This window comes from Lissotriton helveticus, chromosome 12 (assembly GCF_964261635.1).
Source record: "Lissotriton helveticus chromosome 12, aLisHel1.1, whole genome shotgun sequence".
Lineage (NCBI taxonomy): Eukaryota > Metazoa > Chordata > Amphibia > Caudata > Salamandridae > Lissotriton > Lissotriton helveticus.
The window spans coordinates 148,591,128-148,605,971 of NC_136073.1; the positions used below are offsets into that span (position 1 = coordinate 148,591,128).

At 43.9% G+C, this 14,844-nt stretch overlaps 1 protein-coding gene across 4 annotated transcripts in view; it reads left to right on the plus strand.

Annotated features, from left to right (window-relative positions):
* Positions 1–14,844, plus strand: part of LOC144799961 (uncharacterized) — a 128,845-nt gene that overhangs the window by 14,594 nt on the left and 99,407 nt on the right. For 2 of the 4 annotated variants that reach the window (XM_078671598.1, XM_078671599.1), the window contains exon 2: positions 10,572–10,744. The exons of the other annotated variants lie outside the window; for them this stretch is intronic. In XM_078671598.1, coding sequence (XP_078527724.1) covers positions 10,572–10,744 — 173 coding nt within the window. The remainder of the gene's footprint in view (positions 1–10,571; positions 10,745–14,844) is intronic. 4 annotated transcript variants of the gene reach the window in all.

Here is a 14,844-nt window from a genome sequence, read left to right on the forward strand (position 1 = left end):
CATTTTACCGGGGGGACGCCGTCCCCACCTGCAAAACAGCTGGACTTCACTATTTGGCCTCTCTGGGACGAGGAGCTCGGCACCTTTCGTGATGTCACTTCCGGTGACAGCATCCCCCCACTTCTTTTTTTATGACTTGTGCCCTGGCTGGGGCTTGTGTGCAGCGTGATTTGAATCCTGCACGAGTTTCCTTTCGAGAGTCCAAGCCTGCGGTGAGTGTTCGTTTCACAGAATACGTCTAATGCTGTACATATTTTCCTATGGGAATCACGCTCAAGTCACACAAGGAACCACTCAGAGGTCACACAATGTTACCTGGGGAGCAGCCATTTTTAGGTTTCGCCCTGGCGTGGCAACTGCGTAGCAGTTGCTCTGCCCAGGGCGAAATCTCATGATCCTACATATAGGGCTTTGGTCCAGCCTCTGTCTCCCATTGGCTAGCTCCATAAATAGAGGCTAGCCATTGGGAGACAGAGGCTGTCAATCACGCTTTCCCGTGAAAACGCGATTCGGGGGCGTTTCTCTGGCTTTTTTTAAGTCCCACCCCTTTGTCCTGGGCCGCGCTGTCATTGGCTGCCGGCTGGGACACCCCCATGACTTTATTCCCCGGGCCGCGCTGTGATTGGCTGGCCGGCCCGGGACCTGACTTGTTAAAAAATGTGCCCGCGCCTTCTGTTTAAGTTTAGTCCCTTGGTTACTTCTCTTCCCGGTCTCTGTGTTGCTCTTGCCTTGTGCTTCTCTGCCCCCACTCTCCATGTTGCTGTCTCACCGTATGCTTCTGAGCCCCTCCATCTGTGTTGCGTGCCATATTCTTCTCTGCCCCACCACGACCCACGTACGTCTCTGTGATGCATTGTCTTGTTTATTTGAACCACATGATGTTGTGATGTTGATGGAGTGCCTCCCAGGCACAGACACATTTTCTTCCTGTCTCGGCCCCCCCACCCCGCCCTGCCGTTCGTGCCTTGCATAACTGCTGCTCATGTAAAGCGCTGTCCCCCTCCCGCACTCTCCCATTCGTGCCGTCTACAAAAGCGCCACCCCCCTCCCTCGCTCTCCCGTTCGTGCCTTCTACAATTAAGCACCGCCCCCTCCCGCCTCTCCCATTTGTGACTTCTAAATGCAAATGCTGCTCATGTAAAGCGCTGTGTTGCCTGCTTGTTTTTTTCATATTAACGGCAAGCTGAACCTCCTGGACAGCTGCTCTTGACTCCAAATGTCATACAACCTTACTCAGAGGGACGGGATGGTATTCTGGCGCAGGTTCCCAGTGGTGCACGGGGGCGGGTGATTCCGAGGGTGGCCACTCCTATTTGCTTGTCTGTGGGTGCAGGTAGCAAGGGTCGCTGTGCCAGATGGGGTGTGGGGGTGTGTGTGAGGGGGAGGAGGTAAAATGGCTGCCCGATCAAATTGTTTCTGTTTCAGTGACCAGGGCCGCCCTGCGGAGCGGATTACATGTGAATGATCTGTCTTTGCTGCCGGGGTCTCCCTAGGGTCCGGGCTGTGATCGCTCATCAATGGTGTCATTGTTTGGCTCCAAAGTCACCAGTGTTCACTCTGCACAGTCCCGACTCCTGATCTCCAATCTATCAGCAAAGTGACTTTTCTGCCTTCAAGATGCATGGCTTGGTCCTGCGAGCATGAGTGTCACCTGAATAATAGGCAGGGGTAAAGTGGCATGTGTGCGAGTGAGCGGTTACGAAGTAAAGTCGCGTTTGAGGTTGAACTCGGAACATCATACATTCTGGAAGCCTACTTGAGTCTTGTATCTTCTATTGACTGAGTACAGTGCAGTCACAGCCTGACACGGCCACCGAATGCCCCCTCATTAAGTGTAGCACCTTTACCCATTGTTTGCATTTTATCCAAACGCGCGTTGTATTTTGGGGCTTGTAGTTTTGTTTTAGGTTTTAATGGTAGGCACATAAACCACAGCTTATAAACTGCTCAAAAGTAAAGACAAGCTTAAGGTGTCACCCCTTACGCGAGAGCACTTGGTGGCAGTGTTGAAACTAGATTTCTCTCTCTGGGTGTCCGGTTTAGTTACGGGAGTCTAGAATCCTAGCTTCCGTATTTGTTAGGACACAACACTCAGCAGTGCTTAGATGGGCTGAAAAAGGTGGTCTTTTTTAGGGGTGATGGTGGGGAGAAAAAGACGGTTCTTGAAGAAGGGTGGGCAAAGAAACGTATCTTGCAATCTTTTCAAAGTGGCTTGGCTTAAAATATGTGAATTAAAATTAAATGTGGAAAAGTTTTCATTTTTGAAAAGTGCGACTGAATTAAATATTACTGTTCTGTGAGAGAGGTGTCTCCATCACTCCAGATCTTTCCATGCCACTTTCTTGTGCAGTCTTTCACTCTTCTAGGCAATGCTTTAAATCAGCAAAAATAAGTGTAGGTGTTCATTAAAATGAGCTAGAGGTGTGGTGAGTGAGCGGGGCTACAGGGAAGACATGATGATACTTAATGACATCTTTAATAGTTGCAGCACATACCACAACACATGAAAAATGTGTTTATATAAATAAAACAGGTTAAGTACTTACACAAAATAAAAGCCAAACACGATGACATGTTAACATTTCCTTGTTTTGTAATAGTTGCACCTTCTACATACCATGCTGTTAATTGCTGTTTTTTGGCTCAATACTATATATTTTTGATCAACGCAATAGTCAGAAAATGAAAATACCCCCACTTCAAACCAAAGCTTTTATGGCACCAAGCAAATGAAGCAACTCGACCCTCCCCATCTTGTCTCATACATCAATCTATCCATTCATCTTTTCATCCTACCATTCACCTGCTAATGTCCACCTTTTAACCTTTACATTCTGTGGTCAATTCTCTCTTTTTAATCCGTCATTCAGTATTTCACCATTACTTTGGTCCACCCTTCCCTATTTATCCACCTCCAAACCCATCCATCCATCCATCCAGGTGCGCGTTTAATAACTACGCCACTCGAGATTCCCCGCAGACCAGAGAGATTAAGCTATTGGCATTGTAAATGACAATGCCATTTATTTATCTGTTTTGAAAACCAACACATTTTGTCATTTACAATGCCAATAGCTCTAACTTTTTTAAAGGCGAAACCGTTGCATTGTAAATGCTTGTTTTCTTTCTCTTTGGCTGTCAAAGAAGTGAATGTGCAGACGAATTACTCAACAACTTCCGATTCATATGATCATTTAGGATGGTTCCATAGCTCGCCACAAGATTCGGGAGTTTACTGGCATTTATTCTGTTAGAGAATGCACCGCCTTTTTAAATTGTTTTTTGCTTTTGCTGGTTTCAAACTTGACATTACAGTACAGTAAACAGGCCGGAGTGGTGTTTTGAACTCAGCATTACAAACTACTTTCTGGGGGGCTGTTTCTTTTGGGTTCGGTTTACTTCACTGTAGGAGGTAATTGTTTTTTATGCTTCTTCAATTGCTTCAACTTTCTTGCATATAATGCTTACAATTATTGACTATCATCTTTTTTTTATAAATGTTTGCAAGAAGTATTCGCATGTACATCACATTTAGAAGTTTTCCTGCATTTTCATACTACTTAGCTTCTCTTTGGTAAATCAATTTCTGATTATCAGTATAGCGCAACAAAAAAATTCAGTTAACCCTCCACAAACATTTTGTGCTTCAGGATCGGAACCATCAATGAAATGGGTAGAATGGAAGGAATACTTTGAAAATTATATCACTGCGATAGATCAATCTAAGAAAATGTCGGCAGAACAGAAAAAAAGGATTCTCTTATATTTATTTGGTCCTTTAGGTTTGAAAACATATAATCGCATGCCAAAAGCAAGTGTTGGGTGTGATGCTAATGTGTTTGTAGCTGCTCTACAAGATTTAGACAAATATTTTGCACCTAAAGGATGCATTGGTATTACATGGTTTAAGTTTTTTCAATGCAACCAACACAAAGGTGAGGCTGTTGATGATTACGTGGCAGAGTTGAAAAAATTAGCTATTGACTTTAAATTTGGTGTCATTCATGATGACTTAATCAGGGACCAATTGGTCATGCATGCCAATAATCCCACAATACAAGAACTGTGTAGATTAATGGAGATTCTCCCTTAAAAGAGGTCAGCACTATAGTAAGTAAAGCAGAGATGTCTGGGAGATGTGCCACCGAATCACAGCAGCCTGACAAAGATGTGTCGTGTGTTTGTAAGGTTCTTCCTCGTAAAGGGGATTTTGGAAGGAAATGCTAATGATAAACATGCAGCCACTGAAAGAAGGTGTTATTGCTACGGCAGCAAGGACCTTTTGGTGTACAGCAAAGCATCTCCGGCACTTAAGCAAAAAGTGCAGTAGTTAGAGCATTGTAGGACCTTATGTGAAAGTATGCTTATATCGGACGTAAGGTGGTGTACCTGATTTGGACATTTCTGGGATCCGTCTGATAGTCTGGGCTGGAACTAATCGACTGGAACTCTGATTGTGAGGGTTCCAGATGGAATTTCCTGTAATAGAGTTACAGTATCATACAACGATATAAGAATTTTGTAACTACAGTCAATGATCTGGAACTCGTATTAAGGGGTGGCCAATAGGGATCCAACCAATATCTCTCCGTGCTTTGATTTCGATAGGACCACGACTACTTATTAAAGCTTGCCCTGAAAAAGTTCTTTTGTAAAGAACGAAATGCGTTGGCTGATGTCTGACTGCATGACTTATTTTAAAGAATAAGTCATGGAGCCACAACATCAATCAACTCCTCAACACAGTCACCCTTGCACCATGATGCAATGGTGCCTGTGTTGGCGCATGGCAGCCATTGTGCGCCAGCGTAGGGGAAAATGGCAGGGGGGTTTATTTATGAGCCCCTTCTGACAGTTTCACCCTGCCAGTGCTTCATTTCCTTGACGTACTTGCAGCGTGATTCTTGTACCATGTTGCGCTGTATTTGAAAAAGGTAGGAAAGCAACAGAGAAAAGCTGAAAGATTAACAGAAACAACAGACGAGAGGGACAGGAGGGCAGTCAAGCTGCAGAGCAGTGACTTTCTACCACTGGACCACCGGTGATAAGGCGCAGGCAGGAGACTGCAGGTGGAGGAGGGACTCGAACACCTGACCTCCGTGTTAGAGGAAGCAGCAGCAGCAAATGGGGACAGCACCAGCAGCAACCAGACGGCGCAGCGCTGTGAAAAGAGGAAGTCCACTAAGGGTTAGTCCCCCATATACCCAAAAGCAAACTAACAGGGGGCAAGGAAAAGCAGCATCACCCTGTTGCCTCTTCCGATCTGACAGTGGCAACCAGATTCTGTGTTCCCCGGCGAGTAACAGCGGACCAAGCTGCATATCCAAGGGCCTGGGCCAGAACCGGCCCTGTGTCCCTGGCATCCACTCAGAAAATTCTCAGAAAATTGAGCGAGTTAGTGGAGTCCCCCACCAGTCTTGTGCAGTGCCCTCAGTGATGTAGGTCAGCCACAGCATAGGGATGGCTCAGGGCACAATGGGTGTTATCCACAGGTGCTAGGCCTGGCCCGATTCACCCTGGGCCTCCTCCGCTACACGTCCCACCTTCTCCCCACCTGGACATTGACACTGGGGCTCAATGTGCTGCACTCTCTCCAAATCTGTGACTCAGCCAGCTGGAGCCTCAGCCGGGTGGGATTTCACAAGCCTGGGTACAACAGTCGCCGCCAAGTCCGCTGGGGAACCTCCCGATGCAGGTGTGGCAACAGGGCCCCCTTAGGTGCAAAGTTGCAACGCTCCCGCCAAAAAAGTTTGGTACAGCTCAGGGCCCTCACCCTCCACAGCGTCCGGCCAGCACAACATCCTACAGCCTGTGATGCAGAGAAGAGCGGCACACCATTGATAATCTCCTCCCTGCACCCCGTGGTAGTGGTGGATCGTGGTATGCGATGCAGACCTCCCTATGTTGGTGCGCAGGAGTGCCTCTATCATTCACAGCTTCAAAGGGCGCAAGGCGGTCTTCTCACACAAGTCAACAAAGTGTCTCCATGCAACCTGCGAGATGTCACCACCAAGTAAGGGCGATCACCACACCTCAATGTCTTCTGCCACGGCCTAGCGACTCCACAGCACCTCCACATCCCACTCCGGGTCCCATACGCAGGCCCAGGTCTCTAGCCCTGGGGACTGTCCGTGCTTTCAAGGTTTTTGATGCCATGGTGTTCCAAGGGATGCGCAATGAAAAGTGATGCATCACTGGTTTGGCACAGTGATGCGCCTCTTTTCATAGATGTAGCCCTGAACTTCCACCTCCATTGGGACTCTGGCTGGTCATCCCGGCTGTTGGGGGGTTTGGTGAGGTGTTGTTCTGTACTGCACTTAGCCCTGACTGCTCCATTCTGCATTTCATTGGTTTTATTTCCTATTTTTCATTGGAGGTGGACTTATATGCTATTTTTGCCTCTAGAGGCAAAAATGAGTCACGCTGCGCTGACTAACTTAAGTTTTCTGCTGCTAATGGCCCTTTTGCCAGTTTTTGCCCGGTAACGTCAGAATTTGTAGCGCCTTCACACTGGTGTTACCGGCAGTTTTCACTGCAGCTACCTCAAACTATTGCCATGTAGCGACGTATTGTAAATACATCGTTAACAGAGTGATAGTTTTTGGTGATAGGTCGCGGTAAGAAAACTGCCACTAATGAGATTTAGTGTTAGTTAGTGGCAGTTCTTATACATGTGTTCCTCTGTTTGGCCTTCCTGAAAGTACTTTACAGGCTCAGCTCAGGCTTAAATTTAAACTATATACACCAGAATTCATGCAGCTTTTTTTAATTATCTGGCTTTAGCTAAAATCTGCCCTAGCTGGAACATTAAAGCATTTTATATGGTAAGTGTTTTATAAATATAGTCAGCACTATGCGAATCCTTGAAAGCAAATTGACCTCTCTTGCAGTTTCCTGATCAATGGAAGGCGCAATTCCGATTTTTACAGCTAAAACAGCTTATTCGGAAACAAAACTATTATCCTTCCACAAGGAATAAATCTCCTGGTAAAATTAAAACCATGTCTGGCTGACAATACGTTCATATGTTTTTTTTCATGCTAAGAAATATCCCACTGTCTCTGCTCCTCCATCAGAAACGTAAACTGGTTGAGATTCGCTTCTGATGACATCCACTTCCGACTTTAGATCTGATTGGAAAGAAAGCGGGGTTAATTTAATGGGCTGTATTTGATTTGTCCAACCAGAAACACTGGCTCAGATTCCATGCATTTGCCCAAATTTGGATTCCATTCGAGCGAGATTTTTTTAAATGAATACTTATTCGTTCAGGCATTAAAAGATGCAAAGATGCAGCTTTGGCTCGTTTGAACAGGGGTGTCTGCTAGGATATTTTGTAAAATATAAGCATTTAGCAATGGTTAATTTGCACTGAACATGTTTTATCTATTATCTTTTTCCGGCTTTTCCATTTTCTTTTGTTTTACTTTCTCTCAATACCAAATATTTATAATCATTAAAAGTTTGAATGTGTGTTGGAATGTTATGTATTTTCTCTGTTTTCCCAGCCTTCTTATGTGACTGACTTTATTTTTATTCTTGGAGGCACCATTGTGGTGTGTCTTGCTTTTATTGTTGAAATAAACATTGTTGTTGATGCCAATCAACATTATTTACAGGCTTCCACTTCCCTATTGGTCTTTGCTTCACTGTACTTTAACCGTCTTAAATACACGTCCTTGTTTACTTCAAGCTGAGACATCTGGTTAGAGTTAATGCCAATCATAAAAGAAATTGATATGGTACCAGATTATCGTCCCATAAATACACTTTGACAAACTATTGTGTACTAATTTGTAAAAGGATCACGTCTTTCGGGTTAATAATTAAAATCTACACTCAAGTCAGCAATATTTTTGTAAATGATGTTAGACCATTGTATCTATGTCAAGCAAAGTGTTTGTTATTTACAAAATGACTTACAGCCAGGAAATGAAGCCCCTAGTTTACTTTTAGCCTTTATTAAATGCATTGTTTCTCTTTCAGGGAAATGACTCAGAAAAGCATTTCTTTATCACTGGTGATTAGATCATGAGATCGCAATATGATCACTACATGTCAGCAACAATTGTAAAGATTGTTTTACAGGGCAGGCCTCTTCGGGGCAGGCCTGGTGCAGGCAGATGTCAGGGAACTAGATTTCATTTTGAAATCTCATTATCAGTTCATAACTCAGTTGTGTGTAGACAACAGTCAATCAATCATAGGTTCACAGGCACACAGATACCCACTAGTCCAGGTTTTCACCAACACACTCGTTTGCACTCTTACAATTGGTCTCTTACTTAAGGGATTCACAGGCGCGTGAACCCACTGAGGTAGGTTATTCTACTGTTGGCAACCTGAGATTTGTTATGTCAGAGTACATGCAATTTGCATCCTGTACACAAACTTGTTACCTTTTCTTCATAAAAAACATAACTGGGTTTGTCACTGCAGGAGTGTTTATCCACACCTACATATGCACTAAACAAGGTGTAAAGGCTTGGGCAAGGTTTTTCAAATATATATGGAAGAATGTATGAATAAATGGTTTTGTTTTGGTATAAATTCCTGAAACACAGCTAATCCTGTCAGTCCTTCCAAAGAGATTCTAGCAACAACTGTTCCAATTAAAATCTTCTACCCTTAGGGTGTGTCAAGGAGGGTAACCAACACGAAAAAGGTGTGGTGCAGCGGCAAGCGCGGCTGACTCTGGAGCACGGGCTCATGGTTCCATCCCCGGCTCAGGCGGCAGCTCAGTTTAGAACCCTGTGACTCTGGGCAATAGCTCACCTAATCTCACCAAAGGCCCCCAGCGCCTAGTGACCCCTAGGGGTAATTAGTTTGTCCTTTACAAAAACCAGATGCAGATACGGATACAAATTGTTCCGAACAAAGGTAATCTGTGAGATTTCTTGTTATGACGTACCTGTCAGCAGGCTTTAACACTGTGTAGAAGTAACCCACCATTAAATGCTTGTTTTTTTTCTATTTTTCGAAATTGATTGTGGGATTTTTATTGTGTTGTGTTTTGGCTTTTTAGTTCTTTTGCTATTTCTAAACACATTACACACTTTTCCCTAAGTTATGTTTGTTTGTTCTGTTCCATAGCTACCAGGGACTGAGACCAGGTTTATTTATTGCTCTGGTATGTTCGACCTAACAAGTTTTTTAACTGAATACCTGTGAAAGACTCACATCATCCCCAAGTAATAATCCATTTTCTTAAAGCCTCTTTCTACCAAATGCCAGTTTGGGAACAATGTACTAGAAGAGGGTGCTGAAAGGGATGTCCCCAGGGTTACGCAGTGTGACAAGTCTGGCCAGATAAATCACTCACACAAGGCAATGCAGCAAGACAACTTGCCATGCTGTGTGAAAAGGATGGGCAGGAATGCACCTTATCAAGATTTGGTGCATTCCTGCTCTCTGCCTGCGCTGGTGCAAAATATGCTGCCTAGGACCAATGCAGGCACCCATGCACCATGGTGCAATAGTGCCTGTGTTGCAGGCAGGGTGTTTTTGAGAAAGAAGGGAGATTTTCCTGCACAAAAACAATCCTCTGAGGCGTTTTCCTCTTTCTAAATGCGCTGCAGAATGCAGTACACTTAAGAGACAGGAGATAACGAGAAATAAAGATATTTCTTTCTCATTGCACACCCCATGGGAAGGCAGAGCATGTTGATGCATTCCCAGGTTTACCAGTATTGGTTAATCTGTGAATGCGCCAAAATCCACGGGTGGGTGCATGGGAACAGCCACGCTCCACCCATTCAAAGCCTTCCCAATGCAGAGCACGGCAGCAAACTGCACTGCCCTGCGTCACTCCAGATTTACCAAGCAATGCAGGGCCATGTCAGGTGGCCTTGCGTTGCTTGGCAAATCTAACGTAAGTATTGCATTGCTCTTGCACCACAATGCGTGACACAAGCACAACACAGTACCATGATAAATCCGCCTATTAGTCCTCGGGGATCCTGGTACCAAATACAGAAATCACTCACCCAATGGGTGGCTAAATATAAAATGTATTATGCTACTACATCACATACTGTGGTGCACATATTGACGTATTCCAGACAGATCTAGCAAAAAAAGGCATTGTTAGATTTTCCCTGAAATATTTTCAGGACAAAATGATTATTTTAAGACCTACATTCCCACTGTTGCTCTCCCTCTTCCATTCCCTCTATTTCTTTTTTCTTCTTTCTTTCATTTGTTAAATATTTGTTCTATACTGTCTCCCTGACTGTACTTGGCTCCCAAACATTGTCCTTGCTCCATTAATTCATTGATTTTTGCACTCACTCGTTCATCTAATCATCCATCCATTAACTGTCTCCTCCATCCTCCTATCTATTTACACTCTGTTCCATCCATCCAGTCATCCACTGACTGAATTATCTTTCATTCTTCCATTCACTCATGCACACAATAATGTAGGCGAGCAATCAATGAAGCAATTTCAATTATAAGTCAAACCCATTTTGGTGTTGACAGTGCTTGTTTTATTATTATTGTTTCTATGCCTCAGGACCTCTGTGTGATCAAGACCCAAACATGGCCACCTGTTGCTATTATTTTTACAGCTTCGTATTGCCTGACCCCAATATGGTTGCCCAAAGTCTCGGGAGAGCAACAACAAAAGCCCCAATCTCTCAAGATGTTTGGGTGGCCTTCTTAGGGTTAGGCCATCCAGTCTCAATTGCACAGCCCACCAGCAGCCCCGCACTGCCACTCGGAGATGGACAGCCACATCCAGGTAAACCACAAAGAGGTATTTATTATTAATAACAACAATTGGCCACCCCAATATTTTGAAGCACTTCTGTGATTGATTTTAGCAAGTATGGAATTTCAAACTTCAAATATATAAGGGATTGAGTGGAGCATCATAAACCTTTATGGCAACTGCAAAGCCTAGGTTCTATCAGCAACATCTGATGTGCCTTGGGCAGAGCAATGAATGTTTGTGTCATATTTTACAACTCAATAAACACTACCAAACTCTTTGAAGAAAAAATGTGTACAATGCGCAAGAGACAAAACTTGAGTTTATTACTGGTTTTGAGGTTGTGCATGTAAAGTTGTGAAGTCATGTCCGTATTGTAGTATGAATAGGGAATATTCCTATATTTGATAAAGAAACTGACCTACAAATTACCTTTCTCTGAAGTAACCGAAAACCTCTTACCAAAAACAGAAGAGCATCAAGAACACGGTACAGTAAACAAGCTAAATGTTGCTTTCCAGGTCCTGTGGCAAACACACACTGGCAAAAACAATCGGTCTTGCTATAATGTGCCAATGCATGGAAATACAGACAAAGAAATTCTGTTTGCACGAGTTACCACATTAAAGTCAGACCTATTGGGCTGACCAATATTTGTTTATTTAGGTTCCAAGTTGATGCACATAATGGCATACGATGCCATCTCAGCCTGTTACAATACTGAAATTTTTCCGAACTGTGCCCAAATTTCTTAAAACTAGATAACAGAATTTCAGGCACACGAGGCCTGGCATCATTAACAACAAGCACTGGCAACACCAATCGCTCGCTCTTGTATGTGAAAGTAAGACAGACTTATTGACATACACCTCAGTGCAGCAATTTGCAGTATAGCGAGAAAAAAAGCATTTTCCATGCAATAGGTCTTGCAATTGCCGAAGTTTGAGCCATTTGCATTGTAAATGGCAATGTTTTTTATTTATGCTTTTTTTTGCGGTTGAGTGATTATTTAAAGAAAAAAAAGCATGTGCTACTGATGAAGTGGAGCCATCGTAGGACAGGCAGGTATCTCATGTGTAACCTTGTTTGACACCACTCCTCAGGGATATTATCCCCGCCATTGGGTGTAAGATCTGTACCATATTCCAGACGGGTCCCCTCATGCTCCCAGAATTTTCATCCACCACCATGCCGAATCAGGAGTTTTAAAATATGTCCGATGGCAAATGAGCACTGGCCCTGTGTGGCTTTATTGTGCTACATTGCTACAGCACTCAAAATGGCTTGTACCAAGGGGCACTCTACTACAAAGTACCGTTCCGTCTGTAACCACACTACATATTTTTAGCACCGTGGTACAGTATTATTTTTGCTGGTATTTAAAAATACATCACAAAGTGTTTAAATGGTGCCTGTGTTTGCTGGTGCCCGGCTCCTGCACGTATTTGTAAACACTGGCGGAGATGGTGTCACTCTGTGTGTATTTTTTTAGCAGAGTCCTACTCTCCCTTTTATGACTTTTGTTAAAGTAAACATGGGACTTCACTTCCTTATGCTGAGAATGTCATTTAAAGTGTTATTCAAGTGAACTTTACTCCCAATAAAGAGGTTTATGGATCATGGTACTGCTTCATGAAAATACTTTAAAGCTAGATCAGCCTAATAAAAAACTTTGTAAGTGACACCCAGGTAACTTAAAGATTTGCATAGATTATCCTGTGTGTAAAAAATATTTTTTAGACATTGAACCTCAATAGTCTTTGCTGAGGGTGTGGCTTTTCACTGGAAAAGGGTCCCTAACAACTGTTTTCTGCACACTGACGTTCTGACTGGGAACCTTGAAAATCTAATTGTTTTCCAGTTTTTTGGGAATTTTACTGCCTAAAGCCAGAAGAGGGGGTTCTACCGCATGGCATCAACAATAAGCATGGCGTTTCAGGGTTTTCGGCATGGTCTTTCGACCCTCTATTCTACATTTGAAACCTGCAAGAAGTTCGACTTCATACACAACTTGCAGATTTTCTTGCAAACAACTTCATGACTTCATTTCTCAGACACTTTCCTGGAATTTCTGATAACTTGTGATGAAAAGGAAGACACTTGTTTCTGAGACCATTGCAGAGCATTGCCCGGGAACCCTCCTGCAGAACTCTTGAGTTTCCCAGGTCCAGTGCATTAGCTCATCCAGCCCAGGTTTTTCTTTGCATTCTTGTACTTGTAGCCTCCTGTTTAACCTAGAAAGAACAAGCGTTTGCAATGCAATAGGTCTCGCATTTGCGAGAGTTTAAGCTATTGGCATTGTAATGACAATGCCTTTTATTTATCGGTTTTGGTAATTAAATAAAAGGCATTATTATTTACAATGCCAATAGCTGAAACACTTGTATATGCGAGACCTATTTCATCTTAAAGAAGGGGCTGCTATTGTTCCGGGTAGCTTGTAAAGTGAAAGCGTGCATGGCGCGCGGAATTTTGCAGGAAAAGCACATATGTCTGATATGAGGGGTCCTGGGAAGTACAAACTATAAGGAAGGTTCTAGCAGTCACTGAGACTGAATTAAGGGGTGGGGCAGAAAAATGGGAAAAACAAGTATACCTTGGGATGTGGAGAAATCAAGGACAACATTATGATAGTAACATTATTATGAGTCTGTAACGGGCCAGTATCATTGACAAAATGATGAACATGACTCACTCTTAATGACAAAGCATTACAGGCTGTTTCAGGACTGGCCTTCAGATGCACACACAAAGATTAGCATGCCAGTTACATCTTCCTGTACAAGGTTAGCAATTTGGAAACCCACCTACTATTCTTATGGCTCTGCTGTATGTTGTGCAATACAAACAACCTACATAGTTCCATTGCTATACACCCGGTACAGAAATGGCAAAGGCAAAAAGAAACCTCACAATCCAATTATTCACCTTCCATTACAGATGCAGCAAAGACAGAAACAAACCAGCCTATCCCATCACGGGCGCTGCCACATGTGGTGGAGAGATAGAAAACTTCTAGCTGTTCACTACACACCTATATTGCAGATTAAGCCGGGAATGGTGGCTCAGTGGACTATAGCAGCCACTGCAGGGGCCTGTGTTCGACCTCATGGTCACAGGTTCAAATGCCGGCGGGTCCACTCAGCCTTTCATCCATCTGAAGTCGATAAAATGAGTACCATTGAGTTGGGTAATAATAAACATCTGTTATTCAGCGCCAGGACACCTACGGGTAATCGTGCACTTTACAAATACACCTGTTATGTTATGCTATTGAGAAACAAATATATCTGCCCCCAGCAGGAGGAGGGCGGGCAGGTGGGTATAAAGAACAAATACATCTGTTATGTTATGCTATTGAGAAACAAATATGTATGCCCCCAGCAGGAGGAGGGCGGGCAGGTGGGTATAAAGAACAGACAGCGGGGTGGGATTGGTTAAAGAAAAACTGGACAGTGGGAGAAGGACGGAAGGTTGATAAAAAGAACATACCTCAGGAGTGGGGGGGGGGAAAGGCCGTGTCGGTAAAAAGGACTGTCAGCGGGAGTATAAAAAGAACAGACAGTGGGCGTAGGGTGTGTAGGTATGTTAAATGAATGGGCATCAAAAGTAGGGCAGATGGTTGGGTAAAAAGAATGGACAGCGGGAGTAGGTTGGGGCGTAGTTACAAAGAATGGACTGTTACAAAGAATGGACAGCGCAGGTGGGGTGTGGTTCAAAAGAACATACAGCGGGATTAGGACGGGGTGGATAAAAAGAACAGACAGTAGGAGGAGAGCCAGGTGGGTGGGTAAAAAGAACTGACATCGGAAGTAGGGCAGGGGTTATATAAAAAGAAGAGAGCTGGAGCAGGGTGGGGAGGTCATAAAAAGAACGGTCAGCTGGAGTTTAATAAGAACGAACAGCGAGAGTAGGACGAGGGTGGTTTGTAAGAACAGATCGTAAGAGGTGTGGAGTGGTCAATAGGAACAGGCAGCAGGAGTACGGTGGGGTGGGTGAAAAGAACCGACTGCTGGAGTAGGGCAGGAGATCGGTAAAAAGAACAGACAGTGGGAGGAGGGAGTGGTAGTTAAATGAAAACAGAGGACGGAGGGGTGGCTAAAGAAGAATGAACAGTGGGAGGAGGTCGG